Here is a 25,880-nt window from a genome sequence, read left to right as displayed (position 1 = left end):
ATCATGGACCTGATTTTATCCTAGATGAGGGAATAAACAATTAAATAACGGTCACATTGTTACACCTGTCTATTCAGATCGAATTAATAATATGTTCATCATTTCTATCCGAAAAAATCAAAAAAATATATTGCTCGTAGTTATCGTCATATCAAGCGTGTTGGTTGCTACAGTTTTAATTCAGATTTTTTCTTAATTTTTGTTTATGCAAAAATGTATTGAAGTTAATGACAGGAATTGGGCAAAGTCTAATACAGCGTCAAGCTTTGCCAAATGATGGGTAAAAGATCTATTTCCGAAAACATATTTTCAGAAATCATGGGCATTTTAGTAGCCTGTGAAGTGGCATAATTGCCCATTTGCCATCCTCTCTCCCTCAAGACATTCCTACTCACTTAATCATGTCATGAAGTGACAATAATGCTCAACTAATGCAATTTATTGGTGTGATATGATGTTATTTTAATGGATTTTTTGTAAATTAAATGAAAAGGACAGATTTTGAAAATCGGTTTATTTGAGAGTTCATAAATCCAAGAGTGAAAGGGATTTATGTCCTCTTTTATTAGCTTACCCCAAACCCCCCATTAAATTCCCCCATTGTGTCCATACCTGTCTCACTGCACTTGAGGAAGGGGAAGTGTGCCGAGGTGGAAGTGTGCCCCCGATGCTCTGAGACAACGGGAATTCAATAACCGATTCGCCACGAAAAGAGATTTCCACCGATCGATGGAAAAGGGAGAAAGTCTCCGCGGATCTCATTTGGAAAAAAGTTTAGGTTTTTCCGATGTACTGGTGGTAGGAAAAAAATGATAACCTTTTTCGATTCCAGTGACCGTATAAACTTGTTATACGTGTGTTTAGGCACGCTTAGAAAACTACGGTATTACGCGGAACTGGAGTTATTTGGTTAAATGTTGGAGTAATCTAAATAACATAGAATTGTGGGTGAAGCCGTTTCTCCAGCGTAAACAACTATCGAATACGTCATATTATGGTTGTACAAATCTACCAACTCTCGTTGGCAAAATAATCATATAGTTGATTGTTTAGTTTTCACACGATGAAAATTTTCTACAGGGAATTCTTACTGCATTTCATATGCAAATTAATTCCCATTCTCTGGTTCAGAATGTATTCACTTCATCTTATCATTTCCGTCTTTTACCGAATTTCGATTCCTGTTTGTAACGTTATCCTTGGCACTAAAGACAAGCGTGTTACTAGGTTATTCATCGTCAAATTTGATTGATTTATTAGGATGATACCTGTTTATATTTCATAATTGCTTCCATGATTTTATTTTCAAGCACTTTACTTTTATAACCAGACTAACGTTAAGATTTCTCAACACTACAAGAAACCTTGCCTGTAGTTTAATTGGTAAAGTCTTCTGGATATTATGTTTAATGCACATAGGTAGGCATAAAGGAATTGTACACAATCCGTATCAAATTGATGATACCCCTACGAATACTGAGAATGCGCGAAGCATTTTTGCCGTATTTTGCGTCAACTAATCCACAACATTATGCTGTGTAGCATAACTCAGGATTTTTTTTTAATCCCAGTAACAGGATTTGTAAAAATAAACTGGTGGCGGTAATGCTGAACTACAATTGTAGCCGGTGTTAGCATTAGCTCCCCCGAAAATTTGTTTGTTTTTCACTGACAGCAGTCAAGCAAGTCAATTTGCCTTGTGCGTAAAAACCCCTTCTTCGGGGTGTGATTACTTACTTGTTAAATGTACAATTAATTGACAACCAATATCTCCCCAAATCAGAACTCCCTTTTCTTCTTCTGCTGATAGACTCATCTCAGAGGAGCCGTATTTTCATTTGGTCCGCTTTGATTTCAAAATTTTGATAACATATATGACCAGTATTGATAAGAAATGAGCTCTTACGGCTAGTAATATTGAATGAATGTAAAACTCCAATAGCCGTAAACAGTTTACCTTTCTAAACAAAGTTCAAATGAAATTAGTTGGCTAGCGCCACAAGTCAAGAAGGGGTAAAAGGTAAAGAAGGAGAGGATAAGAAAGGTGACTACGAATACGCGTATTTCGGCCACAAAGTAGCCCTCTTCAGCGTACTGAAGGGTAATCGTCACGACAACACAAGTCGAAGTGAGATCAGATTTGTCACTTCGACTTGTGTTGTCGTGACGATTACCCTTCAGTACGCTGAAGAGGGCTACTTTGTGGCCGAAATACGCGTATTCGTATTCACCTTTCTTATCCTCTCCTTTTTTACCTTTTACCCCTTCTTGACTTGTGGCGCTAGCCAACTAATTTCATTTGAACTTTGTTTAGAAAGGTAAACTGTTTACGGCTATTGGAGTTTTACATTCATTCAATATATGACCAGACCAGAAGGCCGACCTATTTTTGACGCGTACCCAACCGAAGTTGAAATTTGATGCCGGCAAACCCTTCATTTTGATAGATCACAAAGAGTTAAGGTAGAGGATTAGGAGTAGGGAACCCATGAGGACTCTCGGCGTGTGAGATCCTCGTCTTTAAGATTATTTAGGGTTGAATCATAACTGATTCCGCCATAAACATGCGAACATTGCATTTATTATGCATAATTAAGAGTCTAGAGTGGAGTATAGGTGCCACGTAGAAAATTCTGTTTTGGGATCACCAGGTGTCAATAATACGAGGGTCATCCGGAAAGTAGTACCCGTTCGTGCCGCATGAAGTGCTGACGACGCGAGTAGCCGCTGGACGAGGTCAGATAGCTTCAGTGGCTTGTCTGCCTTCTCTGAGCCAAGTTGCGTGACGCTAGCATTGCCTGTGTTGTTTCTGTGATTGTTTACAATGTTTAAAAAAATTGAGAACGCCGCCAGTTGTGAAGTGAGGGCAGTGATTAAATTCCTCAATGCAAGAAACGTTCGCCCATGTGATATTCATCGCCAATTAAAGGAGGTGTATGGAGACAATGTAATGGACGAGTCGTCTGTTCGGCGGTGGTGTCGCAACTTCAACATGGGGAGGGGGAACACACACGACGATGAGCGTTCGGGGAGACCGTCTGTCATTACAGACCAACTGGTGAGCTCAGTTGACGAATTCGTGAGGAACGATCGGCGCGTCACAATTGATGACATCTGTGAGCATTTTCCCAATGTTTCTCGAACAATTGTTCATGAAATTGTTAAACACCATCTGCATTATGCAAAAATTTGTGCAAGATGGGTCCCTCGCGTATCTCAATGAGCTGGCGGCGAAGGACTATGCAGCAGGAATACAGAAACTTGTCACACGTTATGACAAATGCCTTAATTTGCTTGGAGATTATGTTGAGAAGTAGTTTAAAGTATCCTCTTTCAAATAAAATTTTTTATGTTTGTTAATATTTACTTTTGTGTCTTTATTTCACGAACGGGTACTACTTTCCGGATGACCCTCGTATTTAAGGCAAGTGCATTTTTACCATTTTAACAAAGGGCACATCAATGAAGGTCAGTTTACAAATTATGATATGCTCTTATAAAAAAATTAAAGAATTAGAATTCACATATAATAATTGCGTGTAAATACCCAACATTTTGAGGTATTTTAGCATAAAAAGGTATTTTTTTAATAATTAATGGATTTCTCATCAGTAAGCAAGAAAAAGCAAAACGGGATAATTAGCTGGCGTTCTTTGTTCCTTGTCCGCAGCTTTCGGTTTCATCTGCATACACAATTGTGGAGTCTCAAATAAAAAAGAGCCTTGAACCAAATGTTTCGATGCTTTGGTGAGTTGGAACCGCTTCCGATTCACAAACTGGTCGGAATCGCACCACGTGACTCCGTAATTACGAATAGGGATTATCTTGATGGATATCGGGCGTGTGCAACCCTACTTCCCACCTGTGGCGACCTCGATGACCGCCCGAGCAGCCCCCGCATGCCCTTTCCTCTCTCCTTACCATTCGCCGCAGTTCCTGCAGACACCATCATGCTCACTAATCTTCTCCTCCTCACCCACCCCCTGCACTCCGTTCCCGCCACTCCGCCTCCTTCTGGGATGGAGAGGTAATCGAGTGGCTTGCGGGTTGTGTGAATGTAGCCCTATTCGGGGAATTCGGCAGCATCTCGCCGCCATGGATAAAGTTGTGGAAACGGTTTACCTTTCGCATGGCGTGTTATGCGCCCTAAAAATAGTGCCTTTTTCGAAAACCGATTTGTGCTTTGTACCTTTTTGTTTTCGGTTGCAGTTTATGCGAAAGAGAACTTATGACTAGAAATACAGGAAATATCACCAAAATACATGTTTACTTAACATGTTGATGCCACTCCTTAAGAAATATACAAATTTAAAAATCCTGAAATTGTTCCGTTCATGTATGAGTGTTGTAGAATAACTTTTAAACAATATTTGCTTTCTCCCACTAAAGTCATGGATGGATGTAATCGAGAAATAGTTTGCAAGGTCTTTGTTGTATGACCTTTCAACTTTCCTCACAATTGAGAATAAAAAATGCAGCTTTGTCTCTGTTTTTCTTGATAGGAAATTAACTGAAATGAATAATTTTACCATATCCTAGATTAAAAGATGTGAATTTGCCCTTAATTATTTTAAATTGATCTTGTTTAAATTACCTATAATCTAATAAACGGTAGAAACAAAAAACAGTGTTCTTGGAAAAGTTGCTTTAACTCTCTTACAAAGTGAATGATGTTTAATCAATTGAGGTTTCCTTATCCAATGATAGGCTACAGCCATTGCATTAAATCTGTCGTTTAACTCAAGTGGATTTCTTATGCACTTTTTCTGCTTTCTTTGCAGCCCACCAATCATCAATCTGGTTTGGATCAAAATGGTGGGCCAGCCAGGCCACGCTTTGTTGCTGTAACCTCATTGGAAGATGTTCAGGCGGTGCGATGTGCTGAGTTCCACCCCAATGGTCGCTTGTATGCTGTTGGATCAAACTCAAAGACTCTCCGAATATGCTCTTATCCAAAACTGACAGATCTCAGGTTAGTGTTAATCATTATAAATGTTATTTCTTGAAAGCAAATGACATCAGTTATCAAATCTTAGTACTCCATCAGTAAATTTTATGCCTTTTGTGGCAATTCAGATTCATTCCCATGAAATAGTCGTAGATCCTCACTTTCTTTAAATGATGTTAACCCTCTGTTTATCTGTTGCTTTTATTTTTAATTGCTTCAGCATTCTGATTTAGATTCTGAACTGTAGATACTGTAGATACTTAGAATGTTTTGTGTATATCGTACAGCATTAGTAATGGATTGTGAATGGCTAATGTTTTTCGATTGAGTGCCTATTCTGAAATGTCAAATCCTCCGGGAATAATTTTGCATACATTTTTCATTAGGGAAGACCATGTCACACATCAACCCACGGTTCTGTTCAAACGGACAATGCACCACAAAGGGTCAATATATTGCCTGGCATGGACACCAATGGGTGACCTCCTGGCTACTGGCAGCAATGACAAAACAGTGAAGCTCATGAAATTCAATGCAGATACTTCTAATCTTGAAGGTTTGTATATCAAAGCTATTTTGTATGAAAATAGGGAAATATATTATGATCATTTTCTTTTATACTTTTTGGGTCAAAAATGTGGAAGCAGTTTTCTTCCAAATACATAACATAGTTGACAAAAGAATAATTGCAAAAATAAAGCATTCTTATAGCTGAGGAACTGAGTTGTGGCGGTAGGAGTTATTAGTAGAAGTGTTTAATGTAAGGATTTATTAAAGTTGAAGATATTTTAGTGAAGTTTTTATCTGGTCTTTACTAAATATTATTATTTTGTTTAAGATATCTAATTCTCACCACAGCAAAATTCTCATCAATAATTTAGCCTTTGGTTTTGAGTAATTAATTCTTACTTTTATGCACACATGTAGACTAATTAATACATTAATGTATGTATTTAATGTCATAGAATTGGAGATGCCTCCTAATGCATACTAAAATAGATATTACAATGTAAAAGAGATGAAAAAAATGTGTTACTCCAATGATACATAATAATTAGTGAAGTTCTAGGTTAATTTTTTAATTGCAGTATTATTCATTTACCTAAAATTGAATATATATTCCTAAGTTGACAGAATAATTTTGTTGATTACAATCTTTATCCTCCAACACAGAAGGCCAGGTATTTCGAAGGTACATTCATGGACTGCAAAGTAGTGGATATCATTTAATTTATGTATTTAAAATTTATCCTATATTTAACTTTCAGGCCAAGAAGTTGAGTTGATGATGCATGATGGAACTGTTCGAGACCTTTGTTTTCTTGAAGACACCAGCAACAAATCATCCCTTCTAATCAGTGGAGGTGCTGGGGACTGTAAGATATATGTAACAGACTGTGCTACTGGAACTCCTTTCCAGGCCTTGAGTGGCCACTCTGGTGAGTTTCCTCGTTTTGCTATATATTTATTTGTGTAGTTGTGAAAAAGTACCCTATCCCCTGTTACATTATGCATTATTTTCATTTAATGGTTAATCATTTAAGGGCAAAACTTCAAAAGCACCATTTTAAAAAATAGTCCTCACCAATGAATGTTGTCCTGCATAGAAACTTTCCCCAGAATTAAACATACGATATAGCCATTAAATCTGAGGAGAGTTCAAGCCAAATATTGATTAGTGTAATGCATTGTCATTTTAATTGTGTAAATGTAATAAATATCCCTACGTTAGCAAAGCTGCCCTGAAGTTGCTGCTAGTGTGTTTGAGAGAAGTGGATGGAGAAGTGTAAAGGTCTATCAGTGGTTACGGAGGGAAGCAGAGAAGGAAAGAATGCTAAAAAGAAAATTGCTAGGAATAAAACGAAGGGAATCAGTTGAAGGAATTGATATTTACCCAAAAATAAAAGTTGACAAATAAGCCCTGAAAGTTGCTGCAGAAGTGTGTGACATAAGTGGATGGATAGGAGTCATTGGGGTATTAATGGAGAATTAGGGGAGGAATGATGGTTGTTAAAAAAAAGAAATTGGTGGCATCAAAGGAAGAGAATGAGTCAAAGGAATTGAAATTTGTCTTCAAAATATAAGTTTAGTAATTTCTAAATAAAGACCATAGCTGTTCTGTTCAAATTATGTTCCATCCAAGGAATAATATACCTCAGTCTAACTGTAGCTTTCTTTTATTTTCCATTAATAGTCAGTCCTATACAGGAATCGGGGGGTTTTGATAGAACCGACAGTTTGGCCTTCTTCCGTAATTTATGTGAGACTTAATGATAATGAATTGATAGAATGTCATTGGGAGAGATTAAGTGATTTAGGTGATAGTGAAGAATGTGATAGAAAGGTTTTTGGCTGTGGTATAGTTTCATGAAAAAAGATATAGATACTATCTTTTTGGTTGCATCCCAAAAAGATGAGGAATGGTTGGTTCTAACGATAGGAAGTATAATCTAGGAAGCATATAGAGCTCTGTATACTTCCTCGATTTTGAAACAGCAAGCATTTTCCACTTACTAAAAGGAACTCTGCATTTGAAAAATAGCCATTTAGCATAATAAAGCCATTTCCTGATAAATTATTAACCTCATTAAAAGTTGGTAATGTAATCAAAACCACATTTTTTATATTTTTCCTGCTCACATTAAGTCACTTTTTGTTAAAGAATAAGAAAGTGCAGAGTATAAAAGTTCATGTAGATCGATCGATATAGCGCATTAATGTGTGAATGTAACTATAATGAAAGTTCATATTTCTTGATGAATTTGGAAAAGAGTTTACTTAGGCCCAGTTTCAGCTGCCAGAGGTCACATATTTTTATACAGGAAATAGCATATTTATTAGTTAAACATCAGGAGTTCATTAATGTACTGCATAGACCTTATACCCTGGTTAAAACTGCCTGAAAACATTTGTTAGTAACATGCATACATAGACATGCATATGATGTATGTTGCTAAAAATAATTCAACAGTAATTCTATTTTTCTGTAAATGGACCTGAAGTGCTGAGAATGTAACTTGAACAGTGTTTTGCAAAATACCAGATCTTTAATTGTTGACCATGTTATAGGTAAAGAACCCTAAAAACTTGTCCGTTTCTAAAAAAACTACATTTTCTAAATTTCCTTTGAATGCTCATGTATTAAACACTTACCTGTTTCTGCCCTTCAGTAGTATTCTCCCATGGTAATAAATCTCCCTTCGTATGTTTTTGACAAAGTTATTAGTATTGAAAGGTAAGCCACCAAAACCAATTACACCGCCATATAACTGGTAAGAATCAAAGTACTGATCATGAAAATATGGTGGTAGTAGTAGTAGTATTTAGGGGAGGCGACCAGCAGATGAGGTCATTTGTGCCATTAGGGATGGACAGGAAAGGAAGAAGGGGTGGAGAGAAACCGAGCGTTGGCATTAGCCTACTCTTAAAAAAATGTGCCACGGGGTGGGCAGCTTAACGTCTCATCTGACGGATGGCGTACTCACTCAAAGTGCCCTCCACATAGCTCCTCAAATAGGGATCGAGATTCCACTGAAAATATCCAACACCACGGGGAGTTGAACCCGGGCCCTCTAGGTGGGAAGCCAGTGCGATTGCTCGGTGCAATGTGGCACGGTGGTGCGGTGGGGCACAATGCAGCAGTGGCTTACAAACAAGCTTCCCACTGAGAGGGCCTGGGCTCAAATCCTGGAGACAACAAATATTTTTCAGTGGTATCCCGATCCCTACTTGAGGTGCTTTGTGGAGAGCACTTTGAGTGAGTATGATGTCCGTCGGATGGGGCATTAAACTGCAAACCCCTTGGTGCCTCTCAACAGGAAAGGCTAATGTCGATGCCAGGTTTCTCTCCACCCTTCTTTTCTCATCCATCCCTGATGGCATGAATGAATTTAGCTGTCGGTCGCCTCACATAAAAACTACTACTACTTAATATCTCTTAAATCATTCGACTCTCATCAATGCTCTCAACATGGAAAATATGGTCTATAGTGTTTCGGCTTCACTGTATATACCTAGTGTTTTCACAGCTTACAATGTCATTTTTCCTCAAATGAAGAAATGTTACTAAATTCACGATCATTTCAATAATAAACACAACACACAGTAATCAACCCGAAGGTCGGTTTAGTAGGTGATGGTAGGGATCACCCAGTACTAAGCCCTATATGGCGTGTGAAAATTCACACATCAGGGTAGGGGGGCCAGTTCCTTTCCCTGTGCTGGTTATGGTTTCCCAGGAAGACCTGGTACCCGAAAAATCACTTTAGCTTGGGTGGAGCTGCAGGTGCCCGGTGCCCGGGTGCCCTTGCCCGGGAATCGAACCCGGGACCCTCCGGTCAGCAGTCCAACGCTCTACCCACTGGACTACCGCGACTCTCTCAATAATAAAGTTATCCCAAAAAAACCTATTGTCATATATATTCTTAGAAGTCACTCCTTAATGGAACATTATTTTAATGAGTAATGCGCAATTCACTGTAAAGTTAGATTTATCTTAGATTTCATTTTATGTTTCCCAATAAATGGTAAACCAGGTCAAAGTGCATGTGATGCTTGTTATAGTAAGCCATCCAGAACATGGTTTATTGTGAATTTTTAAATACATTTTATAGTAATCCCAACTGTAGAATACTCCTCAATAAAAAAATAGCATTTCCAAAAATGATTGCTTGACTATACACCATATGCTGATTAAATTTTATAGATATATGAAAAGGGGTCCACATCCAAATCCAGCCAAGGGATTCTGCATGTATTTTTATTTTACTACGTCTGAATCTCAATAAATATATGTTTTTATGCTGACATTTTTTTCACCAAATAACCTTCTAAATTCTACATATACCTAATATTCAAAGCTGTAGTGGTAGCATATGATTTTATTTTTTCAGTTTGAAATTAATTATTATTGGAAGATACCTTGCACTGTTGGTAACATTACACTTAATCTCCCTCTTATTTCCTGCCTGCCTTATCCAATCCACTTCTTTACCATGGTGAAAATGGGCTTTATTTATATAGTTAAATTTCAATAAATGTTCCATTCTTTTGCAGGCCCAGTGCTTACCTTGTACAATTGGGGAGGTGCCATGTTTGTCAGTGGTTCAAATGACAAAAGTGTGCGCTTCTGGGACCTGAGGACCAGGGGTTGTGTCAATGTGATCACTCCTACCACCTCATCAGGATCTAGGGTATGCCATAAAAATATATCTATCATCTAATGCTACATTACCATTAATAAAGTAGTATTAGCCTCAATTTAGTCCATTTGTGGAGGATGTTTTTATTACTAATTATTAGTTTCCACTTTGCCTTCCTTAAGTAAATCAGTCAGCTCATAAAGTAGTATCATACTCTGCAGTGTGTATAATGAATAAGGTTGAGAGGAGATCTTTGCCTTACTCTCAAGAATAATTTTTCCCCATATGTGCTTTAGTACTTACTGAGTACCAATTGTGATAATATACCTCTCTGTAACTTCTTATGGAGAGGAGTAGATGAAGGAGATATAAGAATTGAATGAATGTAATGACTGATGTGCATCCAAGATAATTTATTCATGAAAGTCAAATCGTGTCTTCATTTCTATCCCATGTTTTGTGCATTCTAATTTATGTGTGTTAGGGCAAATGATTACTTAGGGGATGATTAGTTTGGGTTTAGGAAGGCGAGAGGCATGCATGATGCCATTGCAGTAACGAGATTATTAATCGAGAGGAATATAGAATACAATCATGAAGTATTTGCCTGTTTCGTAGATTTCAAAAAAGCGTTTAATAGAGTGAATTGGGAAAAACTCTTGAGTATATTTCAGAAAATAGGAAAAGTTTGGAGGGACAAGAGGCTAATCCGCAACCTGTACATGTCTCAGACTGCTCAGGTGCGAGTGGGGAACGGGGAGTCCGGATGGGCAGTGTTAGGAAGAGGTGTAAGGCAGGGTTGCCCATTATCACCATTGCTGTTCAACCTGTATGCAGAGGAAATGATTAAAGAGGCATGGGAAGAACTGGAGGTTGGAATGAAAGTCAGCGGGGAATTCGTAAAATCAGTTAGGTTCGCTGATGACCAAGCTTTAGTCTGTCAGTCAGCCAAGGGGTTGCAAGCATTGCTTAGTGAATTGGAAATTCAGTGCGACAGGTATGGGATGAGAATCAATATAAATAAAACAAAGGTTATGCGATTTTCTAGAAAGAAAAAGGCCAAGCTTAACATCAGAATAGGAGGGCAAAAACTAGAGCAGATAGAACAATTTACATATCTCTAAGTGTTTTGGACCAACACGGTCAAAGTATTAGGGATATAAGGAGAAGAATTGCACTAGGCAAAGAGGCTTTCACAAGGAGTTGTTGAAAGGGACATTGAGTAAGGATGTTAAGAAAAATCTTATCAAAACTTTGATGTGGAGCATAGTTATGTACGGCGCAGAAACATGGTCACTGAAGTAGGATGATAGATGTAGATTGGAGGCTTTTGAAATTTGGGTGTGGAGAAGGATGAAGGAAATGAAATAGACAGAAAGGAAAACAAATGAGGAAGTGTTGGAAGTATGGTGGGTGAGGAGAGGGATTGTTGGGAGAAATCATAAGGAGACAAGAAAAATGGATGTAGGGCGTTTTGATCGGCAGTGGGATGTTGAAGATTGTAATAGAGGGGAGAATGTTTGGCAAACGAGGAAAGGGCAGGAACAGGAAAGGGATGTAGGATGGGAAGAAGGGAGGAAGGAAGTACACAGAGATGAAGAGGGACTTGTAGAGCAGGTTGCTGGATTGTGTGTTGTTAGTAGTAGCAACATCTTTACTTGGTAGTTGCGTTAATCCAAAACCTACTTTAACTGGTAGATCACTTAAAAAAAACATGCCGGAATTTTCCAAGTAGGTACCTAATACTCCCATCAGAAATATGCTAAGACTATTTAGAGTATTCAGATCACTACTTAGCATCAGTTGATTCCATGCATGTACCCCATGAAGTGCAAAGAATGGGGCAAAGGGTATTCTTTCAAGACAATGAAATTTTGAGTAAATGCTATTTTTTTAGTCAAAATCTTTGTCCAAAGTACTATGTAGAGCTTCTAATTGTTAAGAGAAGCTCCATAATCTGATAACATGTAGGGATATAATTGGGAAGGCAAAATATGACAGCTAAATATGATTACAAAGACTCATATATATGGTAGTAACTTTCTTTGATAACTGTTGTTACCATGACAACAGATGTCCAAATCTATCTTGCCTTTAATCCTTAAGTGTTAACATATTTTCATTGGCTAATGGAACATTCCTAAATTAATTTGAACACAGTTTCTTTAGTTTCTAGGCAGTATAAGTATCCCATTTTTCTTCATGTTAAATATAATCCACTTGTACCATTTTCATTCCTAGGGTTCTTCTGTGGCCTCTGCCTGTGTTGATCCCTCAGGCCGTCTTCTGGTTACGGGGCATGAAGACTCTTCGTGTGCCCTGTATGATATAAGGGGTGGGCGATCCGTTCAGTGCTTTAGACCCCATTCTTCAGATGTAAGATCTATTAGGTTTTCTCCCTCAGCATACTATTTGCTTACTGGTGGATACGACAACAAACTTGTGCTCACTGACCTACAAGGTAAGCGATACATATATGAAATTTACTTTTACTTCGTTTGGTTTTTTCAAAAAATAATTATTAATCTAATCCAAAGTGAAGAAATGGAATAGTATGGTATAAATATAGACGTGATCTAGTTGTGTAAATCCTTTAGAACTTTCTGAATGAGTATTTACTGGTAAAGCAAAATTTTGGCAAATACGTAGCCAACCATTAGGATGCAAATATGAGCCTATTTCCATGAAAGACTTTTTTTTTAATCTATAAACTTAAATTGGTCAATTTTATGCGTAAATATGTACCCATAAAAGTGCCAGTGTATTTGTAAAAAATAATGTTAAAAAGTCTTTGAGATAGAAGATTGTCTTATTTTTCATAGAAAGAAAAATAAAATTTTGTGAAGTGGTTGTACCCTGTTGTGTGGCAGTTTTGTTACTTTAATTTTCCATACGACTTCCGCAATAAACTTTGTAACAAAGCTTAATATACGTAGAGATGCACAAGAATAAAAAATTAACAAAAATGAAATTGGTTAAATTGCTGGGGAAATATGATGGATTAGTATTACAGTATTTCTGTTGGTCAGTCAGGTATCGCAGACCTATATCTTACATTTGATCAACTTATTTCCATGTCAGGTAGTTTATTGTTGATGAAGATAATAAAGATGAATAGCTCGAAAATATTTACTGATTTCAATAATAATGCTAACATTGTCATTATGCTACTCTGTCCAAAAAATATGCAAACTGAGGCCATAAAAACCTTATTTTGCAAAATTAGGCTACATGAGTTTTGTCCCCTTCAAAGTACTCTCCATTCGTTGCTATGCACTTATTCCATCTTCTTTTCCACTGTTTAAGGCACCCTTGGAAGTCCTCGGCAGTTAGGCTTTTTAGTTTCCTCGTCGTTTCTAGCTTTATTGTGCCACACATTCCCAGTGATTTTCTCTCATCACATTTTTGCATTTTGGAGATAAGAATAAGTTGCAGGGGGCAAGATTTGGTGAATAAGGAGGATGATCAAGGATGGTGATTGAATTTTTTAGTAAAAGGCGAAAGACTTGAGGTGCTTTGAGGAGGGCACTTGGAGTGAGTACGCCGTCCGTCGGATGGGACGTTAAACTGTGGACCCCTTGGCGCCTTTCGTAAAGAGTAGGCTAATGCCGACGCCGGGTTTCTCTCCACCCTTCATCCTTTCCTATCCATCCCCTATGGCGCAAATGACCTTCGCTGTCGGTCGCCTCCCCTCAAAACTACTACTACTTGAATTTTTTGCCAGAAACTTGCGGCAATCTATGCTGAATGTGACTAGAAGGGATGACATCTTGTCAGCCATCTTTGAAACGCTTAATCCACTTGAAAATGGATGTTTTCTTTTGAGCATTATTGCTGTAAAAAGCTGTCAAAATTTCAGTAATTTCTTGATAACTTTTACCGTTGTTCACCAAAAAGCTTGATGTTAATTCATTGCTCTGTGATTTGGTCAGTTTCCATTTTCGACAAACAGTAAAAACAAGGACGATATGAAACTAACATAACTGACACCATATGCACAGCTTGATGATCCGCCAAGTACAGACAGCTCATTAGTTCTCTGGCAACGATCGCCGCTAGTGGGTGGGGCTATAATCTGCGTCATGGCCGCCAGATTGCACCAGTTCGCGTATTTATTGCACAGACCACGTGTATAACTTTTACTTACTTTCCCGTTATTTTTAGAAAAATTGTTGGTAGCTAAGTTTTAGACAAAATTAAATGAAAACTTAAAACCAATCCCATGCCTCTAACTGAAATTTGATATGATGTGATCCATTCTAATGATACATATTTTATCATTCTAATAAATCTAGTAGAAGAGTCTATCCAAGTAATTCCATAGACTCTTAATTTGAAAATGGGCTTGATAGATTTAGATTGCAATCATCAATCAACTATCTGAAGTCATCTGACCTGTGAAGGTGTGGATAATTCAAGCTAGTGTGCTTAATTATTTATTTTAATTTAAAAATGTTAGGTACATCTTTTTATTTCAAAGAAAGTGCAGTGAGTGTGATATTGGTGTTTTGATTTCAGTATTTAATAGCTTATTAGATTTAAAATACTTGCTAAACTCTGTTGTGAATGAAGGAAATTTTGATTACTTTTCATTTTAATTCTTTTTTAAGAGGACTTTACTCTTATGGTGGGAAGAAATATTGTTTTTTTTTTAATTTTAGTGATAGTGGATTTTCACACAGTGAAGCTGGAAAACACACTATATAGTATAGCTATTAAGTGGACAGGTATAAATTGCTGTCCCAAATGACCATTATGGGGGTAAATTTCTTTGTAGTTATAATATTTCAGGGAATAATATTATTTTTCTTATGATTGTTTTAAATGCTTAATTAGCTGTTGTTGTTGGCTATTTTGTGAAGCAAAATTGTTTGCAAAAAATGCATAATTGCCTTTACCAACTGCATTATTTGTATTGCATAACTTTGTGAGGCATAGATTCTGTTATAATTTTAAAGAGTTGTGTACCTTTTGTGGTGTACTTGATGCTTGACAATATTTGATAAGTGAACCATGGAATTTTGCTTGCCTGGTGAATGTGCAAACCAATAGATTATCAAGGATTCCCTATAATTAATTCCAGCATGGAAGCTCTTTTGTTAAATTGAAACTTGGTTATTTTGATTTGGTTATTTTATTTGAAACTTGGTTATTTTATGTGACTCATGTGATATCATTTATTCTTTTTCTCTACCCTCAGGCGACCTGACACTCCCACTGCCCAGCGTGGTCGTGGCCCAGCACCAAGACAAAGTCATATCAGGGAGGTGGCATCCAACAGAGTTCTCCTTCTTGAGCTCAAGTGCAGACAAGACCGCCACATTATGGGCCTTGCCTCCATTGTAATGTAGCAAGCATCCTCAGAGTTAAAGACATGTACAGACAAATGAAAGATGGGCACACAAGATGCATAATATGATAAAGTGATGAATGACTGAACAGTTTTTCAGTTCTCTACCTGAATGTTTTCACAGTAAAGACATTTTTGTATGCTAAATTTGCGAGGTGTACCATTATGATTGACCAGTAGGTTGGAACATTATACCATATGTTTTTGTTGCTTTAAAATATAATGCCAGTGATAAATCCTAATTTTTCTTGCATTATGTTTGTGTGATATCATTGCTGAAGGGTAGGTTTTGTACCATTGACTTCAAAACCTCAGAGTTGTAGATTTATCATTGTCAAACAAAGCAATCATTAGATGTATAAAGCATTAATATATATATATACATATATGTTATGTTGAGTAGTATTTTCAATAAACTGACATTGTGCTCTACAATCCCATAAAACATTTCATGAAACTATTTGAGTAGATAACATATCACATTGACCATTGGATTAGTCAGTTATTATTGCCTTTGTCTATGTGACATATACAGGCATATATTTTTTCAATTTTATTTTTTTCCTCGGAAAGATTTATGCATGAGCCCAGTCAGGTTAAATTGAATGCTACTCTCATTATGATAAAAATCATAAATAGCTATTTTGAATGGCAAAGGTAGCATGGCCTTCCAGAAAACATCCAGAATGCATATTTTTTATGTTAACATATTTTTCAACTCTCACACCTTCTAATTATTATTCAATTTTGTAATCATTGCCAATGACAGTTTTTCATTTTTATCATTACCATTAATCAAAATCAGAGGGTTAGTTAATTAAAAATGAATAAGTATTGGTTCCAAGAAACTATTAATAAGGATACTCATTTCTGTCAGGGGAGAAAATGGGATTGCTTTAATTTTGGTCACATGAGTCATTAACTCTAGACAGAAGCATTGTGATGAATGGATGAATGTGTATGAATCAATGTTAACTAAATCATAAAAAAGATGTTATTCTTTTATTAATTTCATTAATGTAAAGTTGTAATTGATGATAAAATTTATAAAAATGAAAGTTTGTTACGTATTCGTGGTGCCTTTTAGCCTGCTGAATTGAACAGTGCCTGATGAACATAATTCTTTTATTTTTACCCTTACAAAGTTTGTTTTTTTTTTTAATTAGAGATTATCATCATTTCAAAATGGTCAATATTTAAAAAGAACAGTCATAGCAATATTTTTATCATCATGACTTTTGTAAATTCAGACCTCAGAACTTGGTAATGCATCATAATTTCTTGTACATAGATGTCATTACTCTAATGTGTATAGATATAATAGGTTAAATAGAGAAATTCTATTTCATGTTGCAATTTGATGCCTAGTATGTTCTCTCCATGAGCTCCTTGTAACTATCTCTTAATTATGCTGGTACACATAATAAGGATGCACTTGGTAATTATTTGTATGACATTTCAAGGTTTTCATTTTTCACTGAAAATATATTCTTAAAAATTGATTAATTTATACAATATATGTAATCCTTATGTACAACTGCTAATTTACAAATAAAATTATAAAGATTTGTTTCTCTGTCTGTTCATTAAGAATATTATAAAAACCAACCTCTTACAATTTCTCCTGTTTCAGGCTTCACTTCGTGGAAGTATTTATTATCCATAATAAAAAGCCTTTGTACTCTCCCACAGATTTTTATTACAAGGTACAACTTGTTTCACCAACTCGTGGCATCATCAGGTACAAATTTTCTTAACAAACATTGTGAGAATATATACACTCAGGATGGAGTGGGGGTGAGTAGGGTCTGAGAGGGGTGGAGGTGATCAGGTATGTTGAAGGGTTGGTTAATCCATTTCCAGGCTAGTTTCTTGGAAAGGAGTGGTGGGGGAGATGGGAACAATTGCTCATTACAAAGGGTTCTGTTGGGGTTTGCCAAGTGCCTCCTTATCTCCATTTGCTGGAGAGCATCTATTTGTAATCCTTTTGGGAGTATAGATAATATTTCTGGGAAAAATCACTGATGTGGTCGAATTCTAGTAAGTGCTTAGCAAAGAGAGAGTTGGTATTCTTATTTTTGTGACACTTCGCTTGTTCCTTGGCTCGTAACTTGACATTTCTCCCTGTCTGACTGACATAAAAAGTGTTGCAATATTGTCATTTCAGTTTATAAATACCTGGTTTAAGATGGCTATACTCCGTGTCTTCACCCTATGTGAGAGAAATGGTGGGCGGAATCATTAGAAAGAGAACTGTATTAGGCAAAGACAGCTCAAGGTGGAGGGAATTGATGACTGGGGCACCAAGTAAGACTGTGATGAAATGGTTAGTCAAAGCTTAAATGTGGAGCATAGTTTGGTAAGGTGCAGCATCATGATCATTGAAACAAGATGATAGGAGTAGATTGGAGGCTTTTCAAATGTGTGGAGAAGGATGGGAAAGATGCAGACCTAAAAGGATATTTTGCGGAATACGACATCTGGTATATTTTCCTATAAAATTATGCTCCACAAGGAATGTTCAATAAATAACCAGAATTTGAGTTATTTGGATAGAATTTAATTTATCTATCAATATCAATGTTATCCCCTTCAAACTAGTCCCCATTAGATATAATACATTAATGCAAGTGGTTTTTCCAATCCCTGAAATACTTCTGGAACTCGATCTTTTATCGAGTATAGCTTTTAGCTATCTCAGTGATGCACTTTTAATCTCATCTATGCTTGTAAAATGATGGCCCTTTAAGGTTCCTCTATTATTTTTGAGAACAGAAGAAAGTCACATATGCCCATGTCTGGCAAATATAAGGAGGCTCGGACATCATTACAGTGCTGTTTATGGCCAAATACTAATGAAAAATCAGTGAGCAGGTGAAATTATCCAAAGCTATCAATTGTTATGCCACAAATATGGGCACTTTTTTCATATTGCTTCATTCGAATGGTATTAAACTTGTAAGTATATTCTTTATTTTTGACCTGGCGGCAAGAACTCCTGGTACACTATGCCACACAATACAGAATTACAAAATTCCCATTACTTTTTAACTTACCTTGAATATGCATCAAACTCCAAATTTACATGAGAATATAGTAAATAAAACAAAGGTTTTGCGGCTTCTTAGCAAGAGAAAAGGTAAGGAAGGCTAAAAAACTGGAGCAGGTGGAAGTATGTTATTGTAACTAATTGGTCAAACTAGTAGAGACATAAGGAGATATGCCCCAACCAAGGAAGCTTTCACTAGGAGAAGGGGGTTGATGACAGGGATTTTGAGCAAGGATTTTGAGAAAAAGATTGTGAAAACCTTGATAAGGAGCTTGGTTTTCTCCGGTACGGAAACGTGATCATTGAAGCAGGATGACGGGCATAGATTGAAGGCTCCTGAGATATGGAAGTGGAGGCAGTGGGAAAAGGTGCAGAGAACGTGAAGGAAAACAAACATGGAAATACTAGGTATTGTGGGGACGGAGTGGGGATTGTTGGGAGAAATCACTAGGGTAAATATGGACGCAAACCATACTGATTGGCAGTGGGACACTGGAGACTGTGCTGGGGGGAGAATGTCAGCAAGCGAGGAAGCGGTAGGAATGTGATAGGGACGTTGGTCGGAATGAAGGGATAAGGAAATATGAAGAATTGAAGAGAGGCTGGCTGTACCGTAGTGTCGATGTTGAGATATTTTTATGGGAGGGCAAGAAATTTCCCGTGACGTTTTGCAACTTCTATCCATGAAGAACCTACTTTATTAACCGGTGGATTACTGATAGTAATATAGGCGTGTATACATTATATTAACAGAAAAAATATTAATTTGGGATATGTTCAGCTCTACCTACTGTACGTCAAATATTCAACCTGGGAAGCACATAAAGCTTATTATTTCTTGAGTATACATAAATAAATCATTACATATAAAGGGTATTGCAAGAGTGTTAAGAATGCACGTTTATACACTCCATGCACCCAGAGCATTCGCGCTCTTAAGAAACAAATGCTCCAATTAAAACAAAATTGTATACAAAAGCGCAAACCACTCACGCGCAAAACGATACGGTGCACTGAACGATAGTTGTGATCCGGTTCATGATGAAATAATTTAAAATGATTTGTGTAAACATTGTTGCATGCCCTTTCATATGAAGTCATTTTTTTTCTATTGGTTAATTAAAATCATTCGGCAGTTTATTATACTCTCAGTTTCATGAATTTAACTTAGTGAGTGATGCCGAGAGCCGACTCAACGACCTCAACTCATTGTTTATCACTCACGAACGAATTATTTTCAAAGAAGCGCCAAATCTTCTTAATGTTGTGGCGGTCCCGCGAAAATGCTTTGTTATTTTCCTGGTCCTTAGAGGATAATTTGAAGTATTTTTTCCAAATGTCCTAATGTTTGGAACATTTAAAGATGCATATCGTATCGGTTACATTAGAAGGATTTAAGTCTTACGGGCAGAGAACTGAGATCGATGGTTTTGATCCCCTGTTTAATGCTATTACTGGATTAAACGGTACTGGAAAATCAAACATTCTCGATGGTATATGTTTTGCTCTAGGAATTACGAATTTAAGCCACGTAAGTATCAGTGAATATTAGAATACGAAATCAATCATTAATTTTGGCTGTTGAATGCTTGTTTTCACGTTTTTGAAGCTTTACATCTATTTACACTGTGAACAATTTAGCCCTGACAACCGAGATCCATCTTCTTTTTAAATATGAATGGTTAACGATATCAAAAATTTGAATATGTTGGTGATATTTTTTCAGTTGCGGGCTGGCTTATTGCAAGATTTGGTGTATAAAGGAGGCCAAGCTGGCATTACTAAAGCTAGCGTAACTTTAAAATTCAACAATGAAGATAAAACTCAAACACCTTGTGGATACCATCAGTATGCAGAAATCTCAATTACTAGACAGGTGGGTGAAACTATTTCTGTTGACGCATGCTATAATGTGTAATATTGCTATCATTCACAGGCTTGTTAATTTTGGGATATTCATGTTAAATCCGTAGGTGGTCCTCGAGGGACGCAATAAGTATATGATTAATGGAGCAACTGTGACTTATTCAAAGGTTCAGGACCTCTTTCGTTCCGTCCAGCTAAACGTAAACAATCCTCATTTTCTAATAATGCAGGGGCGCATTACTAAAGTCCTTAATATGAAACCAGAAGAAGTAAGTGTGGTCGACATGCTACATGGATGTAGTTTCAAGTCATGCATTCTAGTGCGTACAAAGTTATAGTACAGGTTATCTAATTTATTATCCTTTTTAGATTTTGTCAATGATCGAAGAGGCTACTGGAACAATGATGTACAAAACTAAGAGGGAGCATGCTCAAAGAACTATTCAAAAGAAAGAAGCCAAACTGCAGGAAATTAAAGCGGTATGTGTTTCATTTTCTATTTCCATTATTTTCATTTAATGATAGAAGCAGCGTTAGAGGTTTGCTTGAGGAAAAGAATCTAATCAGCGTATATGTGAGTTAATGAAACAGTTGTGTTCTATTTATTATTTTCACACGTAAATCCGGTGGGTATATTTAATGTGTGGAAGGTTCTTTTTTTGGAAAATATTGTGATGATTGTGTTTGTTTTTCAGTTGATAGAGGAAGAAATATGCCCCAAACTGGATAAATTAAAAGAGGAGCGGGGACATTATTTGGAGTTTCAGAAAGTCCAAAGGGAGTTGGAACATCTCACTCGTTTATATATAGCTTGGAAGTTTGTCTCATTAGAGGTGAGTTTTTGGCTGGGATTGTTTTCTATTTTGTTTAGATATGTTTTCAGCAAATAACCTAAAATGCTGTTAATGTGAGAACTTATGTCTTCAGGTATTTTGCATGATTCATCTTGTCTTTTAACTATGGTGAAACATTTGGCTTTTTGGTATTAATAATGCAATTGAGATTAATCTTTGTGTTATTAAAAGTTAATAATTTTTGCAGCAAAATCAGAAAGTACAACTTTGTACTAAAAGTCACTTTTGTATGATCAGTCATATTATCTCTAATAGCATAAACTTTCCAAAGCCTGAGTTTGTGTTGTTCTTATATTTCCAATGGTGCCTAAACGTGCCATTCTTTGAAAATTGTTGTATTTATTTTTGGGTCTCTCTTGCTCAGCCCTATTTCTTTCACCCAATTAATCAGTCAATACTAGTTCCTACTGCAGCTGAACACAGCCAGTATGCTACCCTGTGTGTTAAACAGCTAGTTTTTCCTAGGGTTGATTACCAACTATCCATGATCGGTTCTTCAGCAATGTTTGGGGGAAACAGAAAAGAACAACATAGCTGACTGATTCCCTTATAAATCTTCCATAGGTATTTGAAGAGCAAGCAAATGAGTTACATGAAGTGCCAATAAAATAATATGAAGTGCTTCATCATCTTGTTGATGTATAATTATTGCATCTACCTTTGTGAGCACTTTGTCCATGGCCAGTGCCTTCTTCTATGGGTCAATGTCAATTTAGTTGTCCTCAATGTTTCAATATTCCCAATCTTGTCAGCAGTCATACATAGCTTTTCATGATCCTGACTCCTGTTTTACTATCTAGTGATATTCTCTTGAAGAGTTGCTGCAGCGAGCTATAAATAGATTTGATTTTGAAACAGAGTAATGATGTAACATCAATGAGCCAGATTGTAATTTTCATTGAAGATTTCAGCTGTGAGAAAATGGAATCTATAAAATCACAGGAAATGAGGATAATGCCATTAAGAAATTATATATTACAATAAAGATAGCTTTAAATATTCAATTGTTCCCGGCTCAACTTTGTGGAAATTAATGTTAATTAAATGAAGAATACAATGTATCTTTCCACTGTCCTTCATTCCCGTACTCTAATTTCAACGCTCATCAAAGTGTCATCATCAGGTACCTGTTGATGACGCTTGAGCGTTGAAACTAGTTGTATGTGATTTAAGGACAGTGGAAAGATACATTGTATTCTTCATTTAATTAAAGATAGCTTTCACTGTGTTTGTGTATGGAATCAAAGATGTTTCATGTTGAATTTTCGGACAGCCTGTGTTAAGAATATCTTAAATTGGGCTATCATGAAATCGATTGGAGACATCGCATAACAGGTGGGCATACATATTGGGGCCTACAGATTTTGGGGCTTAATTAGTGTGCATAGGGTGGATTTAACTCATGTATAAAAAAGTAAGGAGTCTACATTGGAAGTGGCCATTGGTACCAAACTCTTACTCTCCTACTTTTTTTTACATTCTGACTTTTCACTACCATCATTTAGCAACCAAGCCATGCATGTTCAAATAGAATTGTGAAATAACATTCATTTTTCTTCAGTTCAGAACAAATGCACCAAAGCCAGTAATGATGTGAGCTTATATGCTAGTGTTTGTGCTCAGATGGGAGCTGAATGCTTTTTTATTTGCATGCCCGCAATGACTATATGCCACAAGCATTTCAATGTAATTTTTCTTTCAGGAATCATCATCAAGTGCAGAAACAGAATATGTTAAAGCTGATGAAAATATGAAGAGTTTGAAGAATGATATCACGTCTGGAGAAGAAGAGTGCAGAAAAATTGATGATCATATTAAAGCGCTGCAGGCTAAAGCTGATGAGGTGTGTACACAATATTCAAGCATTTGAAAAATGAATGTTTGTTTGTGAAAACCCTGGGTCATAATCATTGAATGCCTCATTTCATTTACATGCTCTATTTAAAACATTTATAATTTTGCAGAGATCCCCCAAAATTTATTTGATTTTTTATTCAATGTGGTGACATGGGGAGGAAATTCATTGCCTAACCATTCTGGTCATGTTGATTTCTGGCATTGTTGCGGAACTTCTGTCTCTTTCAATTGGAGTAATGTATCATCATTGATTTTCTCAGGAAAGGGGTGGTGGACTTCAAGACCTTGAGAAGGCACTGAAGGTCTCTGAGAAAAATGAAGCAAAGAGACAAGCAAGTCTGCGCTCCTTGCGAGAAACTGCAGAAACTGAGACAAAGAGACGGATGCAGCTAGAGGGCAGTGTCAAAGAAGTAAGTATGTTTCCTGTCAGCCTGTCAAGGATTCCAATACTGATGGCTCTGCCTGTCTTACCACTCAGGTACATATACAGTACAGTGATCCAGTTTGGGGATTCTCATTGTTTGAGATTTAGGAGTGCATGTCAGAGAGCATAGTATCCGAATTCTGACACACTCATTGCTGTGTTTGCCTGAAAAAGATATTTTTTTATTCCATCACGTTTCAGCTGAGTATTTCAATTTTCATGGCTGCAGAATTACATTTCAAATGGTTTACTATTATCCAAATTAACCTTTGGAGAATGGCTGGTGAATTCATATAAATTTTATTAGATTGTTCCATTTATTATTTAATATTCTGTACAAAGAGGCTGCAGGAAATGCTGCTGCGGTAGCTTTAGTGGAGTCACCTGCCGATGTATACACAAATGTGAGAATTTCAGAATGTAAAAATAATTTAACTTGACTAGGATTTGAACTTTGATTCCTCCTTTTCAGGTTAAAAAATTTGGCCATTTCATCTACCTAGACACGTGGGGGAACTTGGAATTTTTGTGCTATAAACCCATGTTTAAACATTGGCTATAACCTCCTGGTCTGGTGAAATGTTTGCGACCATGATAACTTTGTGACATGTGTTTGGTGGTCATCAAAGTTTCTTGTTCCTTCAACCCTCATTTGGATCCCATAGTTTTGTAATGCACATGGATTCTCAGTACCCACTGAGGTGTTTAAACAGCTCTGAATATATTTATAGAATTTTTGTTGGGAAACAAATAATTATTTGACCACATATGTGTTCTTATAATTCAGCACTACTTACTCAAGTAGCAAATATTTCATTTTTAATTTACATTGATTCCTTTTATTAACTCCCTAGTATGTATTTCCATTCATTTCACTTTGACCATCAATTTCTGGCATTCCAGCTTGTTTTACAAGAAGCAGAGTTTAATAGAAAATATGACTGGTATATATGTATCATGATATACTCAATAGTAACAGTTTGGTTGTAATAAGGAAAACAGACACTTTTGTTCTAAATATGAGCCCACTCTTGGCCAATTTTCTTAAGTTGAACAGGAAAAATTATTAGGGTAAACTCCCTTGGGTTGCCTCTTATTTTGGAGTTGAAAATTCATAGTTTGTTATTTTTTGTCTTTGATGAAATAAATTGCTTGATGGACCTATTGCATATAAATAAATTTAAAAGATTAAACTAACCTTATAATCGAAAGTGACACATTCTCCAGGAAAGTGCCTTATTTCTGCCTTAAAATTTATAGCATCTCAATCAGACCAACTCATACCAAGCACATAATTTTTTACATTTTCTTCTTTCTTTATCCAAAGGCAGAAAAATTGAATGATATTTATATTTGAAGCCAACCAGTGTCATTGTCACTGTGAACCTAAAACAAACAAGCCATTCTTTTGTAACAGTTTAGCTTAGCATAAAATTATTATCCGTTTTTGGCATCATTCATTAATAGTATAATTTTGGTAATTTTCTTTTTGTCATGCACCAATACAGCTTCTTGTTAGTAAACCAAACTTGGAATTCAAAACTTTACTGTTAGTAAATGAACACAAGAAATTGATGACCAGTCGAACCATTCCTCCTTAAAACCCTCCAAGAACCACCATATCTACGTTGTTTTAGTATCTCCTGCATTCAATTGTGCTGCCCTCGTTGAATCTTGCCCAACAGCCATCTCTCCTACCCTACCATGTTAAAACATGACCACTGACTTTTCTTTCCATCCATTTTATTTTATACATTCTTTTCCCCTCCAAGATCTTTAAAGCCTCTGTTCTATGATTATTCTCTTGTCTCAACAACCATATTTCCAAGCCTTGCAAAATTCTGAACCATATTGAAGTTTTCACTTAAATTCGCTTATGGTCTCCGCTAAAGGTGCCTGTCGTCAACTCTTTCCTCTTTTTAAATGCTTCTTTACCTAATGCAATTCTTCTTTTAATGTTTCCACCCCCCTGCCACTCTCTTCCAAAAAATATCCCATATAGGTCCATATAGGCAAACTGTTTAACCTGTAATAATTTATGTCCCCCAACTTCAATGTCATTGCCATCCTATTTCTCATGAATCTTAATGTCTTTGTTTTTTTATGGTTGATTACCATCACATACTCTGACCAACCTCTTCCCAAATGGCTGAACTGTTTTACTTGTTCCCCTCCTAAATCCACTCTAACCTCTAGCCACTACCTTTCCTCTGTATGTATAATACAAAGAGCAGGTGTTGATGGGCATCCCTCTCATCTAATATTTTTTAAATGTTATTTTCTTTTTTTTTTAATTCCAAGGTAATAGAAATATGTGTAATGTTTAGAGCAGTGTTCCTAGTTGCTTTTGCTTCAAAAGTGGTTTATCATATTTGAAATGTATTTATTCTA

The 25,880-nt window shown here is 36.4% G+C and overlaps 2 protein-coding genes across 5 annotated transcripts in view; both read left to right on the top strand.

Moving 5' to 3' along the window:
• LOC139692609 (WD repeat-containing protein 47) overlaps nt 1–17,011 on the top strand; it is a 467,176-nt gene extending 450,165 nt beyond the window's left edge. For all 4 annotated transcript variants that reach the window (XM_071590895.1, XM_071590896.1, XM_071590899.1 and 1 more), the window contains 6 exons: nt 4,782–4,972; nt 5,335–5,504; nt 6,217–6,387; nt 10,004–10,140; nt 12,331–12,550; nt 15,290–17,011. In XM_071590895.1, the coding sequence (XP_071446996.1) occupies nt 4,782–4,972; nt 5,335–5,504; nt 6,217–6,387; nt 10,004–10,140; nt 12,331–12,550; nt 15,290–15,435 (1,035 nt within the window). In that variant the 3' untranslated portion in view covers nt 15,436–17,011. The remainder of the gene's footprint in view (nt 1–4,781; nt 4,973–5,334; nt 5,505–6,216; nt 6,388–10,003; nt 10,141–12,330; nt 12,551–15,289) is intronic.
• A 2,731-nt stretch (nt 17,012–19,742) lies between these two features.
• Nucleotides 19,743–25,880, top strand: part of SMC2 (structural maintenance of chromosomes 2) — a 31,729-nt gene continuing 25,591 nt past the window's right edge. The window contains exons 1-7 of the mRNA XM_071590332.1: nt 19,743–20,019; nt 20,215–20,364; nt 20,462–20,623; nt 20,724–20,834; nt 21,050–21,187; nt 22,911–23,051; nt 23,326–23,475. Coding sequence (XP_071446433.1) covers nt 19,852–20,019; nt 20,215–20,364; nt 20,462–20,623; nt 20,724–20,834; nt 21,050–21,187; nt 22,911–23,051; nt 23,326–23,475 — 1,020 coding nt within the window. The 5' untranslated portion in view covers nt 19,743–19,851. The remainder of the gene's footprint in view (nt 20,020–20,214; nt 20,365–20,461; nt 20,624–20,723; nt 20,835–21,049; nt 21,188–22,910; nt 23,052–23,325; nt 23,476–25,880) is intronic.

Source organism: Hetaerina americana, unplaced genomic scaffold (genome assembly GCF_022747635.1).
Source record: "Hetaerina americana unplaced genomic scaffold, ioHetAmer1.1.p SCAF_4, whole genome shotgun sequence".
NCBI classification, from domain to species: Eukaryota; Metazoa; Arthropoda; class Insecta; order Odonata; family Calopterygidae; genus Hetaerina; species Hetaerina americana.
The sequence above is the reverse complement of the archived record's forward strand: the minus strand, read 5'-3'. Positions and strand labels throughout refer to the sequence as shown.